Source organism: Desmodus rotundus, chromosome 4 (assembly GCF_022682495.2).
Source record: "Desmodus rotundus isolate HL8 chromosome 4, HLdesRot8A.1, whole genome shotgun sequence".
In the NCBI taxonomy this organism is placed as follows: Eukaryota; Metazoa; Chordata; class Mammalia; order Chiroptera; family Phyllostomidae; genus Desmodus; species Desmodus rotundus.
The window spans coordinates 152,199,627-152,218,881 of record NC_071390.1 but is presented as its reverse complement, the minus strand read 5'-3'; the positions used below and the strand labels follow the sequence as shown (position 1 = coordinate 152,218,881).

At 41.4% G+C, this 19,255-nt stretch overlaps 1 protein-coding gene across 4 annotated transcripts in view; it reads right to left on the bottom strand.

Moving 5' to 3' along the window:
* Positions 1-6,495: 6,495 nt before the first annotated feature.
* The window catches only part of TXK (TXK tyrosine kinase), a 57,293-nt gene continuing 44,533 nt past the window's right edge, over positions 6,496-19,255 (bottom strand). For all 4 annotated transcript variants that reach the window (XM_045183083.2, XM_053923528.1, XM_045183084.2 and 1 more), the window contains 6 exons: positions 18,375-18,546; positions 16,334-16,550; positions 13,853-13,917; positions 11,883-12,001; positions 10,160-10,317; positions 6,496-8,031 (listed from right to left, as the gene is read on the bottom strand). In XM_045183083.2, the coding sequence (XP_045039018.1) occupies positions 7,963-8,031; positions 10,160-10,317; positions 11,883-12,001; positions 13,853-13,917; positions 16,334-16,550; positions 18,375-18,546 (800 nt within the window). In that variant the 3' untranslated portion in view covers positions 6,496-7,962. The remainder of the gene's footprint in view (positions 8,032-10,159; positions 10,318-11,882; positions 12,002-13,852; positions 13,918-16,333; positions 16,551-18,374; positions 18,547-19,255) is intronic.

Here is a 19,255-nt window from a genome sequence, read left to right as displayed (position 1 = left end):
TGGAGTTAGGGTATCGCGGTGAATTTCTGCCCCCTGGACTTCACAGTTGTATAGTCAATAACACCCTATTCGTCTTGGCACTATTGACATTTTAGGCTGGATAATTCTTTGTTGTGGGGATGTGCTGTGCATTGTAGAACATTTAGCAGCATTACTAGTCTCTACCTACTAGATACCAGTAGCGCCACCCCTCACCAGTGGCAATAGTCAAAATGCCAGTCTGAATTGGTTTTGTTTGTTTGTTTGTGCCACCCTGTTTGGAAGTGGAATGGAGCCACCGTGGCCTTCAGCGAGATTTGATTCTTATATTTTCTTTCCCTCCAACTAGCCAGATGTGGGAACTCTGGAGGAAAAGAGAGGCTGAAACGCTCATTCAGAGATGGACTCCAGGCAGGTAGGTGGGAGGGATAATGTTTTTAAATGCATAAACCAAAAATACACAGAACTAACACAGTAATCAATTGTACTGGTTACCATAATATTTTAACTTAATAATTGTACCTGAATAATATGTCTTTTTTATTGAGTTAAAGTGGCAGTTTTTAAAGAAGCATGACTTGGAAACAGTGGTGAATGCAAATTCTCTCTTAAGGAAGCTGAAAGACCTCTCATAGCATATGAAAATATCAGTTTTTCACATTGTGACAAAGTCACAGAGACTGCTAATATAGGTACTGTTTTTTGGCTTTGCCTACATTTAAAATAACAGGAAATGCTAAATTTTAGTTAGAGGTTAGTAAAAATAAAGATGTGGGATTTTTTTCATTCAGCTTCATGGATCTCCTTGATCCCAGGTCCAGAACTTTTGGTAACTAGCTCAGTGGTTTTCAGCGAAGGGTGATTTTGCCCAAGAAGGGACGTTTGCCAATGTTCTAGAGACATTTTTGGTTGTCACCACTGGAGGGACAGGGTGTGCTATTGTATCAAGTGAATATAGGCCAAGGATGCTGCCAAATATCCTACAAAGCACAGCACATCCTTCCACAACAAATAATTATTCAACCCAAAATGTCATTGGTGCAGAGATGAAGAAACCATGAACTACAGAAGATCACGTGGATCTAGAAAGACTAGAGTCAGGGTGAAGATGTTCCAACGGGTACAGCTAAGGGGCACAGTTCTCCTCCCTGGTTCTGATCTATGGTTTTCTTGCTTCATTGTATTGTTGCCTGATGTTATTCTGCTACACATTCTCTTCTGCGTCTCCTTTATGTTTGGCTTTTTCCACTAATGCATCTGTTGCACAAACATAAAACTCCTTGATTCTCAAAGTTATCCAGGTTGCTGGATAGTTAATTATCTGTAATCTAGATGTTAGCTGAGGTTCTTTCTATCCTAAAAATCAAGTTAAATTGGCTGGAACTACTTCCACCCCCACCCCTAGTGTAGCAACTGCACAACTGACACATAACCAAACCTTTCTCCAAGATTTAGACAGATTCTCAGAGGGTTTATGTGCTTTTTCTGCCTCCCAAGCTTCTGTATGTTTTCTATGGTCTCTGCCCTGCACCGTGTAAACCAGATGTAAAACACACACTATACACTTCCTACACTTACAATAAAATCCATTCAAATATGGATTTATGAGCCCAGTCGACTTCACTGGATACTTGGGGGTAATGGGGATGTGTAAGGACCTCAAGGACAACATAAGAATTCCTGCTTCCTCAAGAATTTTACTGCCACAGGCAATGTCCTCCCTCCTGCTATTTTCTCTGCTTCTCTCCTGCCCACACCCTTCTCTAGTTACCCTATACATCAAGCAATGCACGTAACTCCAATGCCAACCCCTAGCCATGTTTGGACAAACCTATCAAATTTCTCATCAAATCAGTCCTTCCATTTAACAAGACCCCCACTCCTTGGAGAGAATTAAAGATACAAATGGCTGTGTGTATGTGTTTGTGAATGTGTCCATCCCACATGTGATGGAAAACCCGCATCTTTTATAATTTATCCAGATTCAAGTTCTTGGCTGTCAAATCTCCCTTCTCTGCTCTGTATTACATTTCTAATATTTTCCTTTTTATCACCCCAAATCACCTCAATCCTCTCAAATATTATTTATTTCAGGTTGTGCATTTAGCATATGCCTCTGTTGGCAACAAAGATTGGGGGATAGAGATTATCTTGCAGCACAGCTGAACAAGCAACTTGAAATTGAACATGAGACACCCTTGCCCATAGAAGCCCTTCGCCATCGCAACCGCCAAGACAATTCCAAGTGTCGCTGAGGATGTGGAGCAACTGAGATGCTCAGACACTGCTGCCGATTGTGTCCCTGGTTATATCCACATAGGAAGACTCTTTGGCACTATTTACAAAAGCGAAACATATGCATAATTTTTGCCCTGGAATTCCACACCTAGATACACCTAACAGAAACACACACATATTTTAACCAAAGGACATATAGAAAAATGTTCATAGCAGCACTGATCTATAGCCAAAAATTGGAAACAACTGAAATATCCATTGAGAAGATCAGGAATAAGACAAGAGTTTCCACTTAGACCACTCTTATTCAACAGAGTACTGGAAGTCCTAGCCACAGTGATCAGACAAGAAAAAGAAATAAAAGGCGTCCAAATTGGAAAGGAGGAAGTAAAACTGTCATTACTCACAGACAACATGATAGTGTACATAGTAAACCCTATAGTTTCACCAAAAAACTCCTTGACCTAAAAAGTGAATTTGACAAAATAGCAGGATACAAAGTCAATATTCAGAAATCAATAGCATTTTTGTACACCAACAATGAAATATCACAAAGAGAAACTAGGGTTAAAAAAACCCATTTACTATAGCAACAAGAACAAAAAAAATAAAGTACCTAGGATAAATTTAACCAAGGAGGTAAGAGATCCGTACTCAGAAAACTATAGAACACTGAAGGAACAAATTGAGGAAGATACAAATAAATGGAAGCATGTACCCAGTTCATGGATTGGAATAATCAACATCATTAAAATGTCCATACTACCCAAAGCAATCTACAGATTCAATGCAATCCTTATTAAAATACCAATGGCATATTTCACTGATCTAGAACAAATATTTCAAAAATTTGTATGGAACCAAAAAAGACTCTGAATAGCCTCAGCCATCTTGAGAAACAAGAACAAAGTAGGAGGGATCGCAATACCTGATACCACACTATACTACAGGGCCATTGTAATCAGAACAGTCTGATACTGGCATAAGAACCAAAAAATAAATCAATAGAACAGAATAGAGAGCCCAGAAATAAACCCATGTCTCTGTGGTCAACTAATATTTGATAAAGAGGGTACAAGCATACAATGGAGTAAAAATAGCCTCTTCAATAAATGGTGTTGGGAGAACTGGACTGGTACATGCAAAAAAATGAAACTAGATCACCAACTTACACCATACACCAGAATAATCTCAAAATGGATAAAAGACTTAAATATAATTTGTGACACTGTAAAAGCTAGAGGAAAACATAAGGAGTAAAATATCAGATATCCCACATAGCAGTATTTTTGCCAACATATCTCCTAGGACAAGGGAAATAAAGGAAAAAATAAACAAATGGGGCTGCAGCACATTAAAAAGTTTCTGCACGGCTAAAGAAAACATCATCAAATAGAAAAGGGGACCAACTGTATGAAAGAATATATTTCTAATGATACATCGGCCAAGGGTTTGATCTCCAAAATATATAATGAACTCATACAACTCAACACCAGGAAGGCAAATAATCCAATTAAAAAATGGGCAAAGGGCCTGAACAGACACTTCTCTAAGGAGGACATACCGATGGCCTATAGACATACGAAAAGATGCTTAACATCACTAGCCATCAGAGAGATGCAAATTGAAACCATAATGAGACGTCACCTCACACCTGTCAGAATGGTGATCACTATAAATCAACAAACAAGGAGTGCTGGCAAGGATGTGGAGGAAAGGGAACCCTAGTGAACTGTTGGTGGGAATACAGACTGGTGCGGCCACTGTAGAAAACAATATGGAATTTCCTGAAAAAAAATTAAAAATGAAATTGCCTTCTGACTTAGTTATTCCACTGCTGGGAATATGCCCTAAGAATTCAGAATCACCAATTCAAAACAACTTAAGTACCCCTATGTTCATAGCAGTGCTATTTACAATGACCAAGTGGTGGAAACAGCCTATATGCCCATCAGTAAATGAATGGATTAAAAAACTATGGCCTGGCTAATGTGGCTCAGTAGATTGAGTACTGACCTGCAAATCAAAGGGTCACTGGTTCGATTCCCAGTTAGGGCACATGCCTGGGTTGTGGGCCAGGTCCCCAACTGGGGGCACATGAGAGGCAACCACACATTAATGTTTCTCTCCCTCTCTTTCTCCTTCCCTTCCCTTCTCTCTAAAAATAAATAAATACAAATTTTTAAATAATAAAAAAAACTATGGTACATTTACACAACGGAATATTATGCAGCAGAAAGAAAGAAGGAATTCCTACCTTTTGTGACAGCATGGTTGGAACTAGAGACTATTATGCTAGGTGAAATAAGCCAATTGCTGAAAGGCAAATACCATATGATCTCACCTATAAGTGGAATCTAATGAACAAAATAAACTAATGAGCAAAACAAAACCAGAGACATGGAAACATGGAACAGACTGACAGCTGCCAGAAGGGAGGGGTGAGGGAGGGAAAGGTGGAGGGAAGCGGAAGGGACTAGTCAAAGAGCATGTGTGAATGACCCATGGACATGGACAACAGTGTGGGGACTGACTGTGGGAGTGCGGGGTGAGAGGGGAGGTGTGGAATGGATGGAGGAGGGCAAAGGGGAAAAAATTGGGACAACTGTAATGGAAAAACAGTAATTTAAAAATATCTATCAAGAGTAGAATAGATAATCTGTACTATAAGTACATAGGGAAGACTACACAGAGATGAGAATGAATGGAATGTACTAACTACAGACAACATGACTGCATCAAGCAAGCACTAAGTGAAGGGAGCCAGGCCCGAAACACAATACCGTAGGATTCCATTTACAGAAATTTCAAATAGCCCATACTAATCCATGGTGTTGGAAATCAGAATACTGATTGCTATTGGGTTAACCACTTGAATACGGAATGAGAATGGATTGTGAAATTCTGGAATGTTGCATTTCTTGATCTAGTGCTAGTTATACAGATGTATTTACTTTCTGAAAATTAAGCTATATACACATAAATTGTGTACTTTATGTATGTGAGCAAAGGGTCAATGGCAGGCCTGGACCATTTTTCTCCCAGGCCTAGACTTACCTGTCTGAGAGGATTTTAGGTTTGCCTTCACCCAGCACCAGTCCTTCGGATATGTGCCAAGTTGAGGTACATGTGGAATGTTGGGTACCAGGGCCAGACATGTGTTTTGTACTCTGTGAAACCTCCGATCTGTGAGACAGCACATAGGTTGGGAGGCCCATGAACTTTAGGCCTACATGGCAGGTAGGAAACCAAGGGAAAAGCTTCTTTGCTTCAAGGTGAACACCACACACCATGGCCTCATGACCAGCAATCATACGCTCTCCCCAGGCAGATGAGGAGGGGCCCAAGCATCTATGCACATGGAGAACTGGCAGGCTTCCATTGGGACTGAAGGGCTATGTGTACTCTTTTTACTGTCCTGAATCCTTCTGAAAAGCTAAACTTAGTGCTGGATTAACCAAATGCTATTGTGTCTTGTGCGTTTGATGGCCACTCAGAAATGTTACCAGTGCGCCAGTGGGACCGTGAATTGTACTTCAAAGTTTACTAAAGAAAAAGTTTCCTTTGGCTATTCTTGCCAAATGGCTATCTACACTGATCGTCTCTTCTGCTTGGCCTCCAAATTCGTTCTGTTTTTCTGAGCTTCCCTGTCTTCTTTGACTTCCTGTTCTGTTTAGGGCTCTCACCTGCAACCAACCTTTAAACGTCCTGTCCATTCCTTATGCAGAACCATTAACTGATTGCACTATCTTACCCTAAACTAGGTAAGCTACCCGCAGAGAGTTCATATCAATAACTAGTATGAAGACTGGTCACAAAACATAGTTCACTTCCAGGAGTTTTGTGACTACTTCTCAAGGAAAATGTTTCTTTTGCTAGACAGTGAATGCTGCATCTCTGTCCATAGACACTCCAAATCCACACATTATCTCAGTCGCATTTACCTACACGATTCCTGTTCTTAATTTGGTGTCTCAAACTTCCCTGAGTGTTAAAACAAAAGGAACAGAATTTACCGGCCACCACCATTATATGCTCTTAGAAGTCCCAGCTGCCGCCACGCGACCTCCGGAATAGTTCATCTCTGAGCTGCTTGCTCTGTACTGTCTTCCTGCGTAGCGTTGATAGTGGTGGCAGGTGCTCCACAGTCAGTTTCAGCATTTCAGTGTTTGGGGTTTTTTTCTTTTGGGGAGGGGGACGGAGATTGAGTTCTCTTAAGCTTAGTAAAATCTGAGAAAGACACCTTATTGCATATATTGTTACTACTTTATTTCCTGTTATAACATTAACCTTTCCTCCCTCGGCTTTTGCTGCTTGATAGTCTCATGTCCTCCAGAGCTAGACTTTCACGTTATTGTACTTGAACTACAGTCTCAGTAGTAGGGGTCTTCTGTCTGCCCTCCCCATGGCAGGAGCCATAAGGAAAAAGGGTGTGATAATCTCAGAAACAGCCTAGTATCTCAGACAAACTCTTCTGAGGCCACCACCTGAATTAACAAGGCTTTGCTGGTACCTGGTGCTCATTATTTCAATACGCATTTATTGAGTACTATTGACATTCAAAGATGTCGTTCTTAGAGTGGGCAAATGATTGAAAAATCACAACTACCGAGAGCCAGCAACGTAGACTCTAAAGAGAACTACAGAACGGGTTCCCTGAGATCCATGATGCAGGGCAGAATAGTGTGTGAATCACAGACCCCCGTTGTCAGACCTCACAGCAATGACACTTGGGCTTTCTGCCGCACCCTTCTTCCCAGAGTGCGTTTGGGGCACTCAGAATGATAAAGACCAATTTCCAATCATTCCTAAAAACAGCACCTGAGAAATTAAGATTGAATTACGATATGTCTACTTCATCTTGAATTCAAAACCCTAGATTTCAGAAATAAAGGAGCAGTAATGTAATGTTTGGTTTTCTTGTTTTTGCCTCCGTCTTGTTCTCATGGAAAGACCAAGTCATCTTCTGGAAAGATGCAGGAGGTACATTTTATGACAAGATAAGACTTTTTAGCTCGTCCAACTTCACGGGGACAAAGTGTAACATCTTAGAATTGACATTCGGGCTCTGAATTGCCCCTGACGGTGGGCACCACAGGAAACGGAAATGTCACCAGGACCTGTTCAAAGAAGAACACGGTTACCTCCTACAACAGTGTTTACAACTGGAATACAAAAAAAAATGTCTCCAAAAGTATCAGATGTGTACAAAAACGATACATTAAATAACAAAGGGAAGACTATACAAGACAGTTCCAGAACGCTCACATTCCTGTGGTTCGTAAAGCTGCCTTTTCTACAAAGATCTGTACAGCTCAAAAGCATGAGGTTCCGCAGGGGAGGCTCCTAATTCCACGAGCTGGCAGAATTTAATTTCATCTTCTGTGCACGGACGCCTGAAGTCAGGAACGTCCCTACTCTTCAGGAAATCAGTATCCTCAGCCCTGTAAAGAATGATGTTTCCACGGGCTCTCGGGGGTTCTCAGGGCCATTCTTATAAATGCCATTGAGCTTTTTGCCATCCTCACATATGGACCATGAAGAATGTTACAGGAAAACAGGACTTTAGGAGTCCTTCTCAAACACATGCTTAAGTTTTAAGAGGTTTGGAAAGCCTGTGACGTTGGCGAAGTTTCCAAGAGTCAGCAACCCTGAAGGAAGGGGTTCACCATCCGCGGCCCCTCGCGGGAGTTCCTTTTGGGACAATTTTGCAACACGATCCTCTGGGTTGGCACTGTGCTCAGGTCACCAGGTTTCTGCAATCTCTGTGAGGACCTGCAGCAGCTCAGCAAACGTAGGGCGGCCTTTAGGGTTCTGGAAAAGGGAAGCAGAGGCGGTCAGCTCAGCTTAAGACTTACTCGGACACGAGTTGTGGGACTTGCCGACGGGGATCCAGGCCGGTTCTCCACAAACAGAAGAAAAAGACAAGGTGGCCGACACGCAGGGCATGACTGGCAGTGGAGCGAGGTATGAGTGTGAAAATGTAAGAGGAGGGAGTGTTGCAAAGATGAAAACAGCTACAGCCGTAAACACTAGCACATGTGGCTGTTTAAATTTCAATTCATTAAAATTAAGTACATCTGAAAATTCAGTTTTCAGTCACATCAGCCACTTTCCAAGTCTTCACTGGCCAGGTGCAGCTACTGCCTTGGACAGCAGGGACGTAGCCCATTCCCATCGCCACAGCTCTTGGACAGCACTGTCCCAGATCTTTTTGGATGACGTGATATGCACGAGGCAAAGGAAGAGATGGGAGAGAGGGGCCATCGAGAGCACCAGGCTCTGGAGCTCAGTCCTGGTTATTGACTACACCTGATCTCCTGTGGCAAGAAGAATTTCAGTTAAAAAGCAAAAGCCATGTTTTTTTAAGGGACTTTAGAGCACAAGCCATTCTGCCTTAGGGCTCAGTCAACAGAGTCCCCAGCCAGGGCCAAGGGTTGGAGCATTTTCCTGTTTCACAGAGTGGTGTGGTTTAGCTTTGTCTCCGTGAGGAAGAACAGATGACCCTGTGGGCCTCTTTGAAACCCGTGGCAAACAGACTACTCGTGCAGCCACATTCACACAAAGGTCATACGTGGCAGGGTGAGTGGGGAGACACCACCCTTTGTGGCTTATGAATAATGAAAAAGAAAAAGAACAAAAGAATATGTGAGCACAGGTGAGAATCCTCCTTGAGACTCCAGGAGCGTTTTGCAAGGGTTGAGGTTCTGCAGTTAATAGAGACTGTGAGGTGTGTGTCTCAATGACATTATAGTCACATCGGGCTTTTAGATTACATCAAAAAGTTGTAGGCAAAATCGGTTTTGCAAACAAGTAAATCAACATAACCAAAACGCTGTTTTAATCCATGTTCCAACTGTAATTTGAGACCGATGCCATTTAGTTGGTCCTCCCTGCCCCTTCCCTGTCTTCTCTCCACAAAGTATAAAATCTCAGTAAGTATTTTATTGTATGTACACGTATATGTATATTGCTTCATGTACAACATATATTCCAAGCTATTTACAATATTAATGCAAAGATGCTCTTAAGACAACTGTTTGCTACTAACAGCTTTCGGGATTCCTTGCAAAGCAGTTAGCCATATGTAAAATATTTTCACACACCAGGCATCTTTATATAATTAATACTTCTCTAGAAAGTGAACAACCACATCACTCTTGAATATTGAATTTTCCCGTGTTTGTGGATTGGGAATTGAATGATTTCTTTTTCAGCCAGGAGGAAACTCCTCACCCCACTGTGGTTTTTCCGGGCTGAAACTGTCCGCTGGAAAGAGAGAGGACGTGTCAGAGTCACAGGGGAGTCTGATGTGAAGGGAAGGCTGTGCTGAATCAATGCCCAGAAAGGACAGAAGCGAGGCATAACCCCGCCAGCTTTATTTTCAAGCTTGGCATTTCAAGAAAAAGAGAAACTGGGCTCCCGAGAGATAATTTCCTGAGTAGAAGTTCCTGGCACACTTTCAGCCTTCATTCCTGCTCTGGTTTAATCTCTCTATCAGGAGCCATGAATGCCACAAGAGAGATGAAACCCATTACTTTTGGAAAAGCAAGACAAATTAGAGTGGAGCAAGTAAAAATACCATCCTTCCCTTTCAATGTGGAAGTTTAACAAACCTGATTCTACCCTTAGTTTCCACCCACCAGTTCTAAACAGTGTAGAACATGTAATTACCAAGGCTTTACTGACAACAAGAGTAGCTGCAGGAACCAATCTCAGAAAGATACGACTTGGAAAAGACCCTGAAGTTCTCAGATGAGAGGCCACTATTAGAAGCAAAATGGATTGATGACTTTGTAGTGGGAGTTTCAGATAGAAACAGCACTTCCGGCTTCAGGGGACAGGACCGAGAAACAGCCACTTTTCCTGCCACGATGGATACTCAGGTCCGCTCTCAGATGCTGGGACTCCCACCCTTCGCAGGAGAGTAAGGGCCACTCACCTCATGCCAGCAGCTGTACATGACTTCATAGATGGGCATCGGTGCCAGGCGAGGGCGGTACAGCCTGAAGCCCTTAGAAATGGCTTCCACAACTTGCAAATTTGACTTACTTTCAAAAGGCATTTTTCCTTCTGTAAAAACTTCCCACATCAAAACTCCTGCAAATATAATGCATAAAAACCAGAGGTGAGAGAGAAATGGTCGCTTGGAACTAAAAGAGCTGTTTTGAACTACACGGCACTATAGTCCCCTTCCAGCCTCTGAGCTGTGATCACCCCGAACGAGAGCAGTTCCACCCAGGAAGCACATTGTGTGCATCTTAGTTTTTGGACAGGCCTGGAATCTGAAAATATTCCAAGTGAAAAAATGCCTTTCCTTTTCTGTTGTCCTTCTCTGACTCCCTATTGGAAGAAAATGCTGCCGGCATTCTCATCTCTAAGTATTCTCGTAACTCCAAACCCTGATATCAGTAAAACTTTGTGCCATTCCACAGAAAATGGCACAATTGTCTGAGGCTCTGCTGCCTGCTAGAGCTGAGAATTTATCAGCCAGCTGCTGGCATGCCTTCCCCTCCCCTAGAGAAGGTTAACTGCTGGGTTGAGCCGCAGAGCACCTCGCAAGGGCTCCGTACATAAGTAGGCGTTCAGTAACCACTGATTGATTAACTGATTAACTCATGAAACTTCTTCAAGGATCCCAATTTGAGTTCCTTTAATTATTCACTTATTCTATGAATTTGTATTAGGTTTTGCTTAGAGGGCGGGCCTGTGCTAGAGTCAGAGGATCCTTAGGAACAAGAGCAGTCCCTGTGTTCAAGACCCTCACTGTCCAAGGTGGGGTTGAGGGGGAAAAAGACACGTGGTCAGATAAAAGTCAAGGAGTTCTAATTATTCTGCAAGCACTTGATGAGGCCTTGGGTTGCTATTCATTGTCTCTCAACTTAACTGCTCTCCAGTAGAGCATAAAAAGTCACCTGCCAAGACTATCACGTGTCAGTGGAGAGCTAATGAGCTCAAGGATGCCAGTGTAACCCTATTGTGACAAGAAAATTCACACCCTTCTGAGGGAACAGCTGTTCCTCCAAACCCAAAAAGCCATCCAGGAAAGTCTGAGTGAAAGAGAATAGATAGATTATCACACATTCGTTGCCACTTTTAAAAAATCAGTTAAAAGAACAAACTCCGCTGCGCGTTAGTCTACTGCGTCTCTCGGTGGAGAATGTTACCCAGTGTAAACTTCGGTTGACAGATCCCAAGGAGGCCTGTGTCTAAATTCCACAAAACCTGAAAGCAATGAAGTAAATCAGGTGGTGGTGCTTAGTGGTTAGACAATGGATTTGTTAATTATGTGTACACTCAAAAATCAATGACACCATAAGGTCAATTTCCCTTGCAAGTCTCTGTGGTGTGGAAATGTTGGCTGAGTCTGTTTTCTAGATCAGGAGAATTTATGCCCTGTTCTGGTCTCACAGAAAGCGCTCAATAGGAAAGGAAAAGCTCCAAAAGGTAGATGTATGTGAGAAGGTGAAGGGTACCAGTTATCAAAGACAGCTGGGATGTCTTTAGAATATTTAAGACAGAAAGCAGAGTAATGGAAAAAATACAATAAATTTTTTTTAAGAAGACCTTAAAAAAATGTGACATCATATCAAGAAATAGAAGTTCAAAGAGATTGGCCTATTTTATGAACTCAAGCTCCAGTAAAGAACATCAAATTCACTCACCAAATGACCAGACATCCGATTTGCTGCTGTACTTGTTGAAATGGAAAACTTCAGGAGGGGACCACTTGACTGGGAACTTGGCTCCAGAAGAACTGATGTATTCATCATCCAAAACGTACCTACAGTCATCAGATTTCAAAGCACATTGTGTTTTGTGTTACCTCCCAGTTTGGCTTACTTCAAATCCCTTCAGTTAATTCCACTCTAGAAGACAAAGTGTTTTAGCACAGAAAGGTTCTGTATACCTTCTCTTTTTGTTTCCAAAGTAGGAAAATAGCCCTCATAGTGTTTCCTTCCCAAGCCAAGCCTCAACTGTGTTTATTTTATGTGGGTCTCAGAAAACCATAGCAATTCTTTCATCCAAAATATACCCTACTGATAATGCTAGTTACAATAAGATCTGCAAAGAACCATGCTGAATGAGCTGACAACCAAGGCTATAAAAAGGAAATAAAAATGAATATATAATAGAAAAGGTGCAATTCAAAGCTGAATGTCTTATTTTCTTTCTGCATATTTTTGGGGCAGAGAAGGGGGGAAATAAAAATATTTGAACATAATTTATTTGACGTGGACAATTTCTGATGCATTAAAATGACCCTATATGGAAAGAAATCAGTAGTGGCTACTATCTCCTTTAAAAATTTTTTAAATTAAACCCTCTCTCTTTTTTGAGAATTGTTTGCAGAAATATCCAAGGATGAGCATCTGAGAGAAGAGATGATGGCTAACTTGTGCTATGTAGCACCTTGAGTATGCAGTTAGTACTTTTAAATTTATCTGTCAATGTTTCCCCATATTTCACTCTTTTTTTCACACGTTCTACCTCACCTCATCTTTAAGCCCTTTATTGAGCCAGAGGTCATTCTATGAAGGGGAAAGAATGAAACATAGAAAACAAAAGGGAAAAGAGCCATTTTTCATAGCTTTGTGTTTCAAAAATCTAGCCTTTCCAGAGCAGGAGAAGGATGGAATTATTAACAAAATATTCTGGAGAATGACTCCTGAATAAGAGTGAGGCTTCCCCAGCACCACCACCTCCACCATCTGTCCCTCTAGAAAGAGGTCCCTTGAGCTGGGGAGCAGGGTAATAGGAGGGGAAGGGAAGGAGTATTAGCCACCAGTGGGTGGCTGAGGTGGGGCCCTGACTCCACATGAGCTGCCCTGGTCACATGGCAGAGAAAGAAGGCCCCGCTTCCCCACTAGAGGTTAGTGGGACTCAAGAGCAAACCAGAGCCTATGTCTTCTTTCCCAGGAAAGGCAGAAAAACTGTAAAGAACAAAAAGCTATAGATGTGCCTAGGGAAAGGGGACCTAGGATAGAGTTTTCCAATCACAGAGAATGCCGGACATGAAGGAATCCTGCAGGCAGAAACTCAGGCTGAGTCAGTGGCCACCTGTGTGGATGGCCCGCCGAGCACAGAACGAGAGGATGGCGCCTGCGAGGAAGCCAGAGACAAGGGACCATAGACAGTAACAAGGACCAGACAGGCCGTCTCCCTCCCTGCACTATGGCCCCAAGAAACACACAGAACTGGCGTTTGGGCCCTAAAGAGAGTCAAGGAGAAACCTTGAATTAACTGTGTTTAAATTTCTAGCAACCTGGAGGAAGGGGGACTCAAACTATAAACTGCAAGGAGTTATAAAAAATAAAGTTAGATACATGTATGCCAGAAAAGCTTTTTTTCTTAATCTTACATATACAATGAGTGGACTGAGAAGTTACTTTTAATTTTAAGATACGCCACACTTTCATTCATGTTGCTATGGAAGAAGATCAGAATAGCCCGCAGTATCCAACTACCCACAGCTAAAGCTGGTGCACATCCTAAAATTCAAAGTGGGTCAGCAGGCCACACAACCACATGATCAGAGAAAAAAACAAAGCCAATATCATCTTTCAGTTTGTTGGTAGACTAATGCAAGATTCTCTTTTATGAGTAAACAACAGTAAAAAAATATATCATGTACCTCGTCATTCCAAAGTCCGAAATTTTTACTACACTTGTAGAACTGACCAAACAATTCCTTGCCGCCTATGGAAAGAAGAAAAGAACCCAAGTTTGAATGAGATTTTCTTTCAAGAGTTTCTGCTACTCTCCTGTTCCTTCACTGATCTGGGCCCCCACACCACTTCTCTGTGTGGGCAGCCAGGCTATTTTACGGTGACTCCAGTCAGTGACACACAGTTCAGCATATCTGCCTTCACGGGGTAGACTTTAATGATGCTTCAAAGAAAGAAGAAAAAAGTGAAAAGAAATTATAACACTTTTCCTTTTTAAGATTTTTACTCTTTCTCAGAAAGTATCCTCAGTAAATATTAACTCCATCTTAACGAGGACTCAAGAGATGATAAACTATGACTCTTGATATAAAAAATAATGTGTATTTTTAAATTTATTTTAAATAAAAAGAAGGTCCAATATATATGAAAAATAAAGGATAGTCATATATCTTTGGGACCTACAATTACTAATGAAAAGTAAGAAATTGTGTTTTAAAACTTATATCTCATTGAACATAACTACTCACAATGATACTGTTACATTTCTCAAAATTACCACAGTCAACTAAATAAAATACTATATAATGGAGAGATGATCTATTTGATACCAAACAATCCATTTTCAGTCAACCTAATCAAGAAAACTATTGTTCTGGTTAGACTCATATAGGTCAATGGTTTGATAGAAATTTTTCTTTTCAGCAAATCTGTGGTGTAGTTAGTCCAAAAATAACAGCAGGATCTTGAAACTGCAGGTCAGAAGGAGCCAGCTGGGAAGATGATAACGAGCATTGGCAGTGATCTCGAAGCCAGACCACAAGGCAGGCCCTTGGCGGGGAATGACTCCTTCTGAGCTGAGATGTTTTAAGTGGTATGTGAGTGGATCAAATAGAGCACCAAAGAAAACAATGATGGAGGAAACTGAGGACAGGAGAGTGTGCAAGAAACAGCCTGGAGCAAATCAAAACCATCACCTGAGTTTTGAATTCTAGCCCTCATCAGGAAAGGCAAACCTGCAGCGACTAGGAAAGTGAGCTAGGCAGAATTGACATTATATCTGTCCACTGCAAGATCTCTCAGTAGCTGCTACGTGCTGGAGACCGGGGAACGTGCAAGGGGGAGTGCAGAAGAACAGTCTCGCTGTGTCATAGCAATGGGTAGCGTTGCTGAGCTTTCCTATGGGCCGGCACTATTATAACTGCTTATACATATTCATTCACGTAATCCTCCCAACAGGCCCACATGAGGGAAGTGCTATAAGCAACACCACTTTTCTAGTTAACTAGCTTTCTTAGCTAGCAAGAAACAGAGGCGGGGTTTCAACCCAGGGAGACTAGCTCTAAGGCAGTGGTTCTCGATCTTGACTGCACGGTGCACCCTCCAGGATACTTGTCAAAAACTGCTGATGGCTGGATCCTACTTCCAGAGATCCTGGTTCAGGTGGTCCAGGTTATGACCTGGATGTTGTGATGTTTTAAAAGCTCCTAGACTTTGATCGCAAGAAGTTCAGAGTCCAGCATTTGTGTAAACAATATAAACAATCAGGAAGTAGAAAAAATAGAGGCCATGAGAGTTCTAAGTCATGTGTAGGGCAAGCAGCGGTGCACTGGGGCCAGTGAAATTATGCCTCTTTTCCCTCTCCAAAATATTTCTGCCTGAATAGTGAATAATATGGTCATTCTGGTCACGGAAGATGGAAGACAGGATTACCTTTGGTGACAGTATCAGGGATTTCTCATAGAATTCTCCTTGGACTCAGAAATGGGACATGCAAAGGCATAGAGGGAATAGTACGAATATCATGAATACATATGGAATAGATGGAAAATGGTTTTCAAGGGGAGGAAGCAAAGCAGGAGGGCAGAGCTAGAGGCATGTGGAGCAAGACAAGGCTTGGCTCTTAGTTTTTTCTCTGGTAGGACAGCTCTGAAGATGACGGAACAGAATGGTCTAGTATTTCTAGTGCTCCTCACTCATGCCAATAATGTCGCTGCGATCCTGTTAGAACCAAACCACCTCCGCGTGCAGCATCTGACCCCAGTGCGACCCCTGGAGCTTTTTCTTAGCTACCGGATCTCCCGTGCCTGGCAGAGCACTGGGCACTTCCTGGGCACTCAGCACATATTGTATTTGATCATTGGAAGGAAGGGAGGGAGGAAGGAAGAAGAAAAGAGAGAGGAAGAGAAGAAAGAAAAGAAAATTAGTCTTAGTTATTTAGTGTGGTGGTTGGTTAGTTATAGGCATATTTAGGGTAACACCTCACTTGGCTACAGCACCAGTGAGTGGGCAATTAAAAATAAAGTTACACTTCTGAACAATTACATGGAGAAGAAAATGTTTTAAAATTTAAGCCAACATATGCATTATTCAAGTATTGAATGTCCTACATTGTCATGTCCTTCTGAATAAAATACACAAAATAATCAGCCAAATTGCACCATACTTACTAAATCCCTGTGGATAAAGCAGTTTCTCTCCAGATACTCCATGCCTTCACATATGTCCTGGCACATGCTCAGCAGCACTTCCTTCCTCAGCTTTCCTTTCCTCTCTCTGAGGTAGTTCAACAGGCAGCCGTTCTCCATGAACTCTGTCACAATGTAAAGAGGCTTCCGCTGAATACATACTCCGTAAAGCTGAACCAGCCTTGAATGAGATAATTTCCTGTTGAAGAAAAACATACACCAGTGAACAGAGCCGTTTTTGCATTTCGAAGTGCTTAGGCTCCACTGTATGTGCCGAGAAAGTGGGTCCGGAGTATAAGCAGAACTGCCTAAGTCACTGCAGATACATGTAACAATGTTACATGCCCCAGATTCTGTTTTTCTCTTTTCCATTCTGTACATTTTTTGCTTCCTCATTGTTGCTACTCCTGGCCTAGATCTTGCAGTTTCTGTTCCTTGAGTTTCAAGTTTCCTAACTGTAGTTGCCCAGACCAAAAAAAATCAATTCTGGAAAGACAAGAGGGAGGAAAGAGTGACTGATGAAGAAAGAAAGGAAAGAAAGAAAGAAAGGAAGGAAGAAAGGAAGGAAGGAAGGAAGGAAGGAAGGAAGGAAGGAAGGAAGGAAGGAAGGAAGGAAAGAAAGAAAGAAAGAAAGAAAGAAAGAAAGAAAGAAAGAAAGAAAGAAAGAAAGAAAGAAAAGAAAGAAAGAGAGAGAGAAAGAAAGAAAGGAAGAGAGAGAGAGAGAGAGAGAGAAAGAGAGAAAGAAAGAGAGAGAGAGAAAGAAAGAAAGAGAGAAAGAAAGAAAGAAAGAAAGGAAGAAAGAAAAGAAAGAAAGAGAGAGAGAAAGAAAGAAAGGAAGAGAGAGAGAAAGAGAGAAAGAAAGAGAGAGAGAGAAAGAAAGAAAGAGAGAGAGAAAGAAAGAAAGAAAGAAAGAAAGAAAGAAAAGAATATTGAGTAATAAAAAATTTTTTAATTAAAATATTTTACTACCAGTATTATTACCCTTGGAGAAAAACACTTAGGGATGAGGGGCAAGAAGATTGGGGTGTTTTTAGTTTTTACTTTATATATCTCTGTGTAATATGACCTTATAATGTTAAAGCTTTTCTTTCAAGATCTACAATTTTTAGCATGGAAATATGATGATGTAGAAATAAAGAATGAAATGAGATACAAGTGAAAAAATTCTTAGAGAAATTAAAATTACCATATATATATTTTATGAATATAAATATAATTAGTTGCTATATCTCCATATAATGTATCACTACTAATAAGCTAATCCAGTTAATCATCTCTGGGGTTTTTATTTTATTTTGGGGTTTTTTTTTTGGTTGGTTGGTTGGTTTGTCAGTTGAAATCTGCAAGTATGAAATAGAAGTAAATTGCTTTAGGTAATAAAGGAGAATCTAGGTAATCTGGGTTTTTCTTCTTCACCACATTGTTGCTCCTCTAAGTAAATGTTAAACAAATACTTAAGGAAAATTGATTTAATTTGTGCTAAATTATTGGCCTGTCCTGGTATAGGCCAGGTTACAGATGTAAGACACAGCCACGGGTTCGACTGAGCCAAAATGCCGAGCTGGGAAACCACAGCAGTTAAGAGCAGCATCCAGTGGACTACAAGGGGCCACTCTGTTAAAGCTCGGGATCCTTAAATCCTGTGAAAACAAATACTTTATCCTTATATTTCATTAGACAAAGTCCACATTTTTGCTTCTGGAAAAAGGAAAAAAGTTGCACTTATTTAAGCTGAGCTGAAAAGAACACACGTTTTTGTTACTTTCCTAGATTATCTCAGTTAATTCAGTCATTGGTCCAGCAAGGTAGGTATTGTTACCCCCATTTTACAGGTGAGGAAACTGAGGCTTAGAAAGTTTAAATAACTCATCCAGGCCACATGGAGGTTAAAAATTTGCCCGGGGCACACAACTAGCTTGGGCAGGGCTGTGACAAATCCAGGTGTGACTGACTCCAAAATCCACATTCTTTCCACGATACCAGGGTAGTGCAAGATATTTACCTGGGTGTTGTTTATACTTACGTCATCACTTTAGCCTCTTCAATGAAGTCCTCCTCAGACATGGAGCCTTCGTTGATGGCCTTGATGGCTACCTGGAGGTGGGCCCGCCATTCACCTAAATGGACCACACCAAACTGACCACTTCCGATCTCCTTTATAAATGCCAGCTCGGACGGATCTATTTCCCACTTTTCTGAAAAGTGAAAATATCCATGTCGTAAGTAGGGAAAAGCCTGTTAAAATTTTAGAGCTAACAAAGATGTAGGGCCCTAGCTGGTGTAGCTCAGTGGACTGAACGCAGGCCTGCAAAGCAAAGGGTCACCAGTTTGATACCCAGTCAGGGCACAGGCCTGGGTTTCCGGTCAGGTCCCCAGTAGGGGGTGTGCAAGAGGCAACCACACACTGATGTTTCTCTCTCTCTTTCTCCCTCCCTTCCCCTCTCCCTAAAAATAAATAAATAAAATCTTTTAAAAAAAAGATGTAGGAATTATTGAGATCTCTTTTATTATAGAGAGATTAACAAATTTATACATGAGTGGAGAGGACTTGCAATCATTTTTAACACTCTCATTGTGACTTAAACATATAATTCCAGAATTCAAGTTTAAATATACAAACTTGAGTGACCTGGAGAAGAATTATAGATATCAAAACATGCTTCCTCTTTTCAGAGAGAACCAGGATAAAACACAGTTCTGTGCCTTTCTTAACTAAACCTACGAAAAACTAGGCTTGGGACCTAAAATATTTATGTCTTCAGTGTGTTTTTGTCCTGGGGACCAAATTGCTGAGACAGATAAAATTTGGGCTCTCCCTGTCCCCATTTCAGTCCCTTCTATTGCCCCCTCCAACTCCTAACAGGCTTTTCTGCCGTGGACAAGTAAGACTTCTCTTTAGGAAAA